General features: G+C 38.4%; 1 protein-coding gene across 1 annotated transcript; it reads right to left on the bottom strand.

Moving 5' to 3' along the window:
- Positions 1–2,320: 2,320 nt before the first annotated feature.
- On the bottom strand, positions 2,321–10,452 carry LOC139120021 (26S proteasome non-ATPase regulatory subunit 4-like). Its single transcript, XM_070684030.1, has 9 exons — positions 10,296–10,452; positions 8,168–8,308; positions 7,663–7,774; positions 7,111–7,266; positions 6,200–6,427; positions 5,754–5,871; positions 4,841–5,014; positions 3,844–3,920; positions 2,321–3,207 (listed from the first exon to the last, which is right to left on the bottom strand). Exons 1-9 carry the CDS (start codon positions 10,319–10,321, stop codon positions 3,019–3,021), a joined length of 1,221 nt encoding a protein of 406 aa, XP_070540131.1. The 5' UTR covers positions 10,322–10,452; the 3' UTR covers positions 2,321–3,018.
- Positions 10,453–11,130: the final 678 nt, after the last annotated feature.

Below are 11,130 nucleotides of genomic sequence, written 5' to 3'. Positions count from 1 at the left end.
GGAAAATCAGTTTATCATCCATGCACAATTTGAGCTCACTTAATTTATGCAAACTACGCTGACTTGCATGGGCTGAAAAGGAATTTTGAAAATGTAAACAACTTCACTGTTGCATGTAATTCTGTATAATCCTCATATACACATGACCAATTATCAAACAACAGTGACGAAACTTCATGCTACATCTAATCACCGTAATCTGGTCTGATAAGGATAAGCTGATATGACAAAAGAATGTCGATATCTCCCACTAACAATATCGTTTCTCTGTGTGACCACATGGAAAGGATACATATGGACACCTAAGATTTGTTTAACTTGATATTAGCATTATGTGTTGCATGTGAGGTGCAGTTTTACATAATTTGTAACTGGGGTTTCAATCAAAGCATAAGAGATTTGAGAGTGTGTGATGGTATATGACATTTGATAAGCCACGATTTGGTGATGTTAATCCTATCTTAGCTTCATGATAACAGATTACAGGCACATCACAGATGTCAAGTTCAGTGAAATAGACTGAAAGGTTCAGTGCATAGGTGGTGTTCCACTGTCAATGACTGGAGGTGCAGTGTTAAGTTTGGGTAAACCTTATTTCCAATTTTGAGAAGTCTGCTCTTTGAGTTTAACTGCAGTAAACCTACACTGCACCTTGAGTCATGGTTAGGGTTGGAATTAGGTTAGTTAAAAACACAACTGAACTATCCACTGTTGAGAATGTACAAGAAACAATCACTGCAACGCCGAACAGCGCCACCAAGGCAGTCAACAGTAAAACTTTCATGGCGTGATTTCATTGCACCCTGTAGTATCACCCACGCATACTTCCGCACACCAGGGAAATAGAAAGTGCACAGTTTTTCCTGTTTAGGCTTGGTAAATTTCCAACGTATGTGGAAATCGAACCACCTGCTATGAACTCTCAAGAATCAGGCCAAAGTACGAAAATCCATCACTTCTACCTGTGAATGACAGCTTGTGGTTTTAAGAACATGGGAGTTAACGAATACCACACACACACTGAGACATTGTGAAGTGAAGTGGAAGGGTTATTTGATTCCTAATGTTATAAACTATGCTCTGAAGAAAAGATATTCTGAAAACATTCAGTCTGCCTGCTGCTATTACCCAGTGCTGTTTCACACAGGTGATTCCAAACAACTTTCCAATGAATTGCATTTCAACTGAACTGGGATTTTGTCTTTCAAAAGTAAGTAGGTAGGTAGTTGCATCAGTTGTTTTCAGGATCATTTTTCTTCAAAACGTAGTTCATGGAACGCAGTTGAGTGGAATAAGATTTCAAGCTCAAGGACAATATCATCTTCAGTCACAGAGCTAAGGCTCGTAAGTACACACTTGGCTACATAAAATCCTACATAAACAAAACATATGTCAGTTTTTGTTCTAGCAAAGAAAACGCTGTCAAATCTGTCATAGTTTGCCCATTATTGGTTGTCAGTAGCTGCCCAATGAGATACAGCAGTCTTTCATTTGGTGCTATTTATATTGTTTGCCTGCAATTAATTGTGGGTATTTTCAACAGGTGTGGGGATTGGTAGGACAGCTCATTTGGGGAACAGTATGATCATATTAACATTGCGGAATTATAGTGTTATATCAGCAAAACAAACTCAAAGGATTCAGAAAAGAACGCTTCAAGTTCACAGTATTGAGATCTTACAGACTTGTGAATAGTCTTACAGTATGACAGAGCAGATTGTCTGCAAACAGGTCAATTCCTGTGTCCATGATTTTTGTCAAAGTCCGGTTGAACTTGTCACTTCTGCATAGCAAGCCAATTCACAAACACACAATAACCGTTTTCTAACTCACCTCATCCAAACTCATGTGTCATGATTTGTCAATTATGAGTCACATAATATGCATCTTTTTGGTTCTGTTTTGTAACTGTCACTCAACCGGGCAACAGTTCAGGTAACTGTTACCTGGATAACTTAAAACGTACCATATACATAAGAGCGTGTTCTAGAACACATGAACAAAGATGGCAGTATTGTCTGTGATCCCATAAAGATTGATTTCTGCAACCTACAGTCCATCAGGGAAGCAAACATGAGCTTTCTCAAATATGGCTGGTCAATATGTCCAAATGCGGACTCCCGTTAACTAGTGATATGCAATTTACACCAGTATGTTTCTTTATGCGAGTGCTTCACAGGCAATAACAAGTACCTGTAGTAAGATACGGCACGACACCATCGCCCTCTCTACACAGGATTGGGACACCTAGAAGGAACAAGTGTTTACAGCCAAGAGCAATGAATGCTGTTGAAAACACTTCACTATATTACATACAACATTCAAGTTCAATAAATTTATTATGCCAACCTGGCAAAATAAAACTCAGTACACTGGGCCAGTTAACTTTGAATGCAGCCACTGAAATCATGTTGCACCATCCATGTAGAATTTCTGTTGCTGATGTAGCAGCTTTGCATTTAACTTTGCTGGTGTCACAACCTAAATGACACAAAATATCAATCTCGGCAACTGATATTTCTGCAAGTTAGAAGGATATAGTATTGTATACTGATTTCATTGAATTCAAAAACAAAATGAAGAATATTTTCCTTTGAAGACCTATACTTTTCATGTGACCACATATGAGGTCGTGTAATTTTGACCACTTAAAGATCTACGTTGCACAAAAAATAGGCCTGCAAGACTGCATGGTGCATGATCATTTAAGGTACACAGATATTTTCCATTGATAATCAGATGTTATCTCCGGCATATCTCGCATATTGCATAAATTGCTTCTAATGTCTTGCGCTTTATGGCATCAGATTTTCAAGACACATGGGGATATGGCAGACGAATACAAGACTGTTTTACTGACATAAATATTATCATTTCTATTCTAGTTTTGTGAGGTGATTGTAAAGAGGGATTTTGTGCTGAATTCTAAATCATAATTCTTGAGACTTCTTGAAAATTTTATCTTTTACATCAAAGGGGGAAAAATTTGATAACCTAGAAAAATTTGAGACATTCGTGTTATTTTTTGTCTTTATCGTCTTTCTTTTTCTTGTCTTTGTCGTCAGATTTGGGTTGCTGGGTCAAAGTGCCCATGGCATTTTTAATGGCTTCACTTGACGGATCAACGCCAGGAAGATTTTCTAAAACACTTTGTAAGAAAGCTGGGTCTGACATCACCTCACTGTAGTCATCATCAGGATCTGGTTGCTGAAATGGAAGAAAAACACATTAAATTTTAGAAACAAAATGACTAATTTTCAGTTGCAGCCTATTCTTATGTGTTTCCATGATTAACCATTCATGTTGCAAATAGAATTTGAAAGAATAAAAAACATGTTCTTTATTGACATTTGCAATTAAAGTCACTTTTTCCCAATATTGTGCAACCAATGACCTAGCGTCAGTGGTATTATTCAGGTAAGTGTTTTGGAGGTTGGTTTTTGATAACTAGATATTGTATTAGTGCAGATATACGTTTTCATTAGAGCTTCCAAAAAGCTACATTCTGGATTGCTTTTCTTCCCAGAGACTGCCTTCCCAGAGATTGCTGAAATGCTTTTAATATTCTGAACAACATTCTTTTCAACTTTTTCAGCATATTTATGATGGCAAATTTGTTAAACCCTGCATATCATTGGTATGGTCTGACCATCGTAGAGAGATGATCATGTAAGGGAATCATGGCATTAACATTGCCATTTCTATTCTCAAAAGAGTCATACACATGGAAAAGTTAAAGTTTGTATGTACAAAAAGTCTGCTGTGGATTGCATTGAAAAACAGGGACAGAGACCTCTGAACACGGCTACCAATTATATGAAAGTCAAAGAGTTTGTTCTTTACTTTATCATCGGCTGCCTCTGTGGTATCCATTGGCATTTCCTCTTCTTTACTTTGTGGGTTTGCCAACTCTGAGATATCTAAAAGTCGAAAACGTTGTGAGCTTAGTAATCACAGTGGATGCATGTTAACTTGCCAACAACGCACGAAATGACAATGAAGAGAGAATATTTTGCTTTCAAGTCAATGTTCTTGACCTGATAAAGTAGAAGGTTAACAGGAATGATGATACGTCCTTTAACCATTTCACTCCCATTTCCCTCCCTAAAGGTCCAACTTTACCACAGAAAACAATGGGGTTGGGTTCAAACCACTGTGATGCCTGGGTTGAGTTTGGTAGATTCTGAACACCGGTTTAGTTTTTATGTTTTCCACAAAACTTTATGAGAACTATGCAATGGTTACCTACGTTGACAAGTTGGATTTGATATTATAAAGGTAAAAATTATGTTAACATAATGTTATGATGGCATAAAAATGACCATCTTTTGTCTTTGACAATGACTGGACAGAAATGTCAAAAACAATACATATCAATTATTTGAAATTAAGAACTTCCAATATTCCAGATATCCAATATTTGATCACTTAAGGGCAAAATTTTCATTGCGCTTGAGTTAAGTCACGACTTGTTATCTCCAGAAAATTCTAAACTTCTCAGTCTTTTGGGGATTCACTGTACAGTAGTACAAGTACTGCAAATAACATCAGGCATTTTAAAACATTTTGTCATCTCTAAAACCAGATAAAAATGCGATGGTAAGATGACCAAGTCATAAAGAATTCAAATTCTTGTGTCGCTGGTAAGCTGGGAGCTTGAAAACACAAGGGTAAGGAATTCTATTATTTTTCACAGAAACCTCCAACTTGTGAGTTGAAAACTTGTGTGAATGGTGACTGATTTTCAAAGAGCGCCCTCACTGCCAACATTGAGAGCAGCTCATATTTCTGCTCACAGAAACAACAACACAGCAAGATCAGCATTTTTTTTCAAACTTACCACTGCTCACTTGAGGGGTCAGAGACATTCTCATGGCATAGGCGATCTGTTCCTCCTCCGTCATGGCCGAAAAATCTGGCATGGGTGTATCTTGGACACTTTCTGATACTGATGACGGTGGCTGCTGCATCGACATGGCAATAGCTTGTTCCAGCAATGCTTCCTCACTGTCAGCTGTGAAATTGAAACAAATTGGACAAAAACTAATAACCTGAAATTATAAAGAACATTGTTTCCTACTGACTATGTCCTTCACATTTAACCATTTTGCAAACGTCACACACAGTCATGATGGACACCTTCAGAAGAGTGAGGCATACCTCTGAGTGTACCAAGGACTTTTCTGAGCAGGCTCTCAATCAACCAGCTGAAATAGGAATGTTTTTTCTAATAATAACTGCATTTCATTTCCAAGGAAAGCCTCTACATTATACAGCTTTTTTGTTCTCTTTGTTTGTTCAGTGCATTTAATTTTTGTATCGTGAGTATGGTGCCTTCAATTTAAGTCAGGCAATTACATTGTAATTAAGTGTTGGTCTGTAACAGATGAAGTTAATTACTTCTGCCTCTGCGTCGTTCTGGCCTAGAATCTAAATTTAGAAACCTTCAAACAGTGAGCACGAGCACCTGCAACATTGATTTTAATTTGACAGATGCAGAATACACAGATAAAGCTGGCCTTGAGTGGCAACCATTGTAGTATTGAACGACTTCTGTGGCAGTGTCTATTTGGAAGGTTGGCACTGTCTGTCTTAAATATAACAGTACTGACTAGAGTGAAATAATGGATGATTTTAACCCTTTCACCCCCAGTTCCTGTGTACAGGTCCAACTTCACCATAGAAAAACGATGGATTTGGGACAAACCATGGTGGTGAAAGGGTTAAGGCTGGCTTTGACATGCACAACATACCTGCTACGGTTGCTCTCTGTTCACCGCCGCCTTCAGTGACTCCCACAGATTCTTCTTGTGCTTTCCTTGATTCATCATCCTGCCGCTGTCTTTGTTCTTCCATGGAAATACGCAGTGCCTGACAAAACACAGCCAGTATCATCATTTCACTATCTTGTTGGAAACTTCCGTTGTAATAAATTCAGTGGTAAAAATTGTGATCTTGACGCCTAACCCCTGAACATATCTACTCCTATCCCCTTTTGTCAATTCACATCACCAAAAGACAGACTAACCAACTCACACTCTCTCTCTCTCTCTCTCTCTCTCTCTCTCTCTCTCTCTCTCTCTCTCTCTCTCTCTCCATCCCTACTCCCTTCTGTCAGTTCTCATCACCAATAACAGACTCTCCCCCCCCCCCATATGTTGAGGAGTTTATAGTGACAGGCATTCCTAGAGAAACTCACCATAGCCAACTCTGGATCAGTGGAAGGATCAAATCCAAATTCAAATTCATTGGATGTACCACTGAGTCCTGGTACAGCCCCAGAGCCATCTTCACCAACTATCACTGGAGAGCTGACCAGTGCATCAGAGAGTATGGGTCCCGGTGGAACTGTCACTAGGTGCGATCCTGAACCATCTTTGCCGTTAATTGTGTTAACAAATGATTCTAGTTTACTTGTGTTGGCAGCCTGCAATGGGAGTAAATAATACCATAACTAACAGTGAAGCTCCCTAAGTGACAAACTGACCTTAAAAATTGCTCTTGGACCCATTTTCGGGGGCTAACATCCCCCTCCCCTCAATCACAGGGTAAACATCTTACTTGTGAGACAGTGGGTGCCTTAAATTATCAGTAAGTCTTTCAGTATACTGATAACAACTCAGACAAGCGTCTGTGCTATTTATTAATTTTCTCTTGTACTTTTGTACAGAGTTAGGGTACAATAACCAGTAAGGTTTTAGAACTGGTCATAACACTAGCTCTTTACATGCATTTGGGCCAAGCTGCATCACACACAGTTGATTGTTAATTTCAGAATGGTTAATTATTCATAGCCTACATGAGCCATACATAAATAATGCTGGAAAAGTACAATGATTAACAAGTAAACTGAGTTACTATCCCGTGTCAGGTGAAGGCATTCCCTTGTGATACTGCACACCTGGCATCCATATTATGTACCATAAGCATACAAGTGGTATGAGTTGAGTCACATCTGTCTTGGGCTAAGAATAAGATCTCAATAGCGCTAGATGTTATATCCCCTGTCATTTGTTTGTGTTACCACATTTTTACAAAACTAACTGAGTTTTACACATTTTCTGTAGAAATTTCATGAAACGATAGAAGAGACTGTAGTTTAAAACTTACATCTTCCCCGAAGTTGACAATATCAATGTTGACTTTTTCCTTCTTCAATTTCTTGGCAACTTTTGTCAATTCTTTCTCCTCTTCTTCGACAGGACTTCCTACAAACACTACGATTCTCATCCTGTGATTTCGGCCTTGTCTGTGCTTCAGTGCTAACTGCAAAAAGATAGACAAACCACTATTACTACGTACTTTTGAAACAGACACTTGAAAATATGATGTCAATTTAAATCTTTCTAAAAAAGGCTTACATTCTAGTGATTAAATTTTTGTTGAAATCCTGTTTTCGATCTTGAAAATTATTGCAAAATCTGGCTAAAAACAAACAGTACTGCGCTTATTCAAGACATTTCCAATGGAAACATTCATATTCAGATGTTATGACCTATTAAAATCAGATCTACACTGGCGGACATACTTTGCATTGAGATGTAATCAAAATTCACACTTTACTTTCAATAAGATTAGCCTTGAAAATTGTGAAGTAATGAACTCTCAGGGAACAAGAGCATTAATTTACAATGAATATTCATGATGTTACATGACACTTACATGGGCTACTCTAATTGCTGTTGAAAATTTAATGCTTCCCTTGGGTTGTACTTGATGTAAACTTGCCAGGATTTTGCCCACATCTGTGGTCAGTGTTGTCAATACTTTGACTCTGAAAATGAGAACAGGACAGGTGAGTGTCAATGTGTGCCAAAAGTATAGATTCCTGATTGATGTAGAAGATACAAAGATAACATTGATTCCAAAATGATTCTTTTAACCGGTTCACCCCCATTTCTAAGTAAACACGTCCACACTCACTATCAGAAACAATAGGGTTGGATCAAACCATGGTGGTGAAAGGGTTAAATTTATGTGTCATGGAGCAATATGCAACGGGAATAACAATTTCAATAGAATAATAATTTATGGCAAATTTAAACAACTACCCACACAATTTTTAAAAAATATTTTCTTCCTTGATTTTTTTGTAACATCAACAGATCTGAAGAGGAACAAAACTGTCAAAGCAATTTTCATAAAGTTTATTCTTGATTTTACTCACTCTGATAATGTAAGGAGTCCTACATTATTCTCAGGGTTTGATCTGGTCTTGGAATGGCACACTAAATTCACAGCATCTTGTTGCGCTTGTAATCTAGTGGGTATGAAATCCCCATTCCTCATGTACTCACTCGTGTCCACACTTGAATGGAGAAAGGAGAAAAAAAAATTGTGTTATACTGAGAAAACTTATACCAATGATAAGCAATAATGTGTACACAACAAACACTCCTGAATGGTTATTACCGTATGTTGCATTTATAACCCTTTGAGCGCCAATTTTTGTCACGCTTATAAAATATACCTCAGTCAATTTTTGCCGAAATTTTGATATTAAATTGAGGCAAACGAAATGCTGTGTTCATTTGATCCAAAATTATTAGAAAAATTACCGAAAAGTTCATAAAAATTGGTAAAATGTTGGACTAAAATTTTGGTGAGAAAAAATACAACACTCAAAGGGTTAAGCCTTATCTTACCAAGTTCATGTTTTACCATCAGGAAAAGTTGGTGAAAACTTGTGAGGCACAACATGTCTCAAATGGTGCTTTTTAACAAAATACAGTACATTTGAAGGTCCCTAAAAACATAGATACTGTACACATGATTTTTACGGATTTAAGCTGCTGATGACATACCAAGCCATGTGGGTGAAAAATAAATAGGTTTTGGTTCCAAAGCACTTTTTATTGACTTGGCAGATGGGGAAGTGATACTGTCTGGCAGGGAAACGGTTGATGATGTAACGTACTGTTCAGATTCTGCAACATACTCATGAATGGAGAAAGTGTCCCAGTTGGTGGACTGCATCCAATTCATACACAGTGTTTATGACATCTTGGAACAAGAAAGATGCCCTAAATAGAGCTAAAAAGGACGACCCTTTTCTTTTTAGCTCCTTGATGGAGCCAAGTAACTTAATAGATTTATGGCATGCCAAGAGAATAATGATGGTATCTACAGCAAATATGAGAACATAGTAACTTTGCCACTTCATTCCATACCATACAGCATCCGTGTTTCTGGGAGCTGCCATTACCAGAAGTTGGTAATAGCCGCTCCAAGAAATGTTTTTGGAACGCGATCAAAGTGATTGAACAAATTCCAAACTCCATAAACAACAAAGTTAGTGTAGTATAGTGTTTAGTTTTCAGTAGTGATAAATCAGTACGACCAAATGCAGTAAACATGTAGGATTTCACACTAGAATTCTGCTCCATGTGCGATGTGCTTATTTGAAATGCTACAGGGCCATCCACATTGTAGCATCACTGGTGAGCGAGGTCGCAAAAACCGAACACTACTGACCGCCTCACCGTGGAGCTACAATTTTGCAGCTAGGGACACACTAATTTTTAGGACCAGGTAGTTTTGGGCAAGATGTCAGGGCCCCCATCATTTATAGCCAACAGCAAAATTAAAAGCAGGTGTCGCAATACTGAAAAACCCAGGTGATATAACTAAAACTATAGTCCAGCTTCCCTCGCATTTGCCTTGGATATATTCTTCTTTTCAGAAAGTGCTTAGTACAATCATACAATGGAACAACTTTGTCAAAGAGAGTTCGTATGGGATTGGGAGTCTGTCCGTCTTGGTCAGTTTTGGGTGGAGTTTGCTGTCTGGGACACATTTGGGTAGTATCTGGACAGATCGTTTACGTAAGCGCAAATTTTGGTACCAAGAAATGAATGAATGAAGATAGTATTGACAGAATTTCCTCAGGTACCATTCTCATGATCAAACATCCGTCCAACAGCTAGCAGAGGAATTGTACGGGCGTAGATTCGTGATTCCACCTCCTGACCGTATGTTCATGGGACCGCGACAAGGATGTTGCCCCATAAAAATATAGGATTTGCGGTATAAGTTTGTTCATATGTCTCGATTCTACACTATTTCATTCTGTTCAGAGTCGGTGGACTAGTCATCTAATGTCTTCGATTCTCGGAATCGAACGAAAAACAGCAGAGTCATGACGTCGGTTCGATAATGGTGGTTCTGGCATTTGTTCGACGACAAGCACAAGACCAAAAACTTTTCTGTCTATAAGGGATTAAATATATTGTGTGATATACGATGTAAAGGTACAAAATGTCCCAGTATAATGTAGAAAACTGCAAAAGACTTACCACACCATAGTACTTTCGAGCACCATCTTGGCCGCTTTGTGGTTTCGTATGACCTGTATAGAACGCGTGATTCTATTGGTCAATTCTTGACTGTAAGCAAATTATCGAGTGGTACGAACCAATAGATATGATTTGCATTTCCACGCAACAATAACATTTCTCTCCTGCGCATGCTTGTACAGCAAATTAAGAAAAGCGCCATCTACGATGATAAATACAAAACTATCGATATCACGTTTATATTCCTAATAGTAAACACAAGAGGGCGATCTTCAAATGAATTCGCCGATACTGCGTTTCACCATAGACCCTCGAGAAAAACGGGACAGGCAACTGCGATAGAGAACAAAGGGTCTATGGGATTAGCAGCGTGCGATCCTACTTGGAATAATTAAGAGGTGTTAATGGGTCGGGGACGGAATGAAGCTGGACCCGATCGACTGCACAACGTCCGGTTCATAGACACGTGCATGCGGGTATACGGTAATAATGTTTTCGGATTACAAGTTATTTCGGATTACCCGCAAGTCCATTTTTAGAAATAAAAGTGTTACAACTATTTTGAGAAGAATTCGTCAAAATGGTTTTTAAAGTACTTTTTACATATTGGTAGCGAGATTCGATGCAACTAGAAGTCTGCAGGGAGTCCGTATGTTGCTGTAAAGTGACAAAAAGTCGAATAGAAATCCGAAACACATACCGCTGCAGTTCCAGACTTGACAGCAGTTGACATCACAGAGTTGTTTACATTCCGCAATCGTCCGTGTATCTCCGAATTTTCCCTCGTTTTTGCAGTTTTTTCACCGTCGGAATATTTTCTTGCGAGGAATGCTCC

This window comes from Ptychodera flava, chromosome 20 (assembly GCF_041260155.1).
Source record: "Ptychodera flava strain L36383 chromosome 20, AS_Pfla_20210202, whole genome shotgun sequence".
Lineage (NCBI taxonomy): Eukaryota > Metazoa > Hemichordata > Enteropneusta > Ptychoderidae > Ptychodera > Ptychodera flava.
This window is presented reverse-complemented; position numbering and strand designations above follow the sequence as displayed.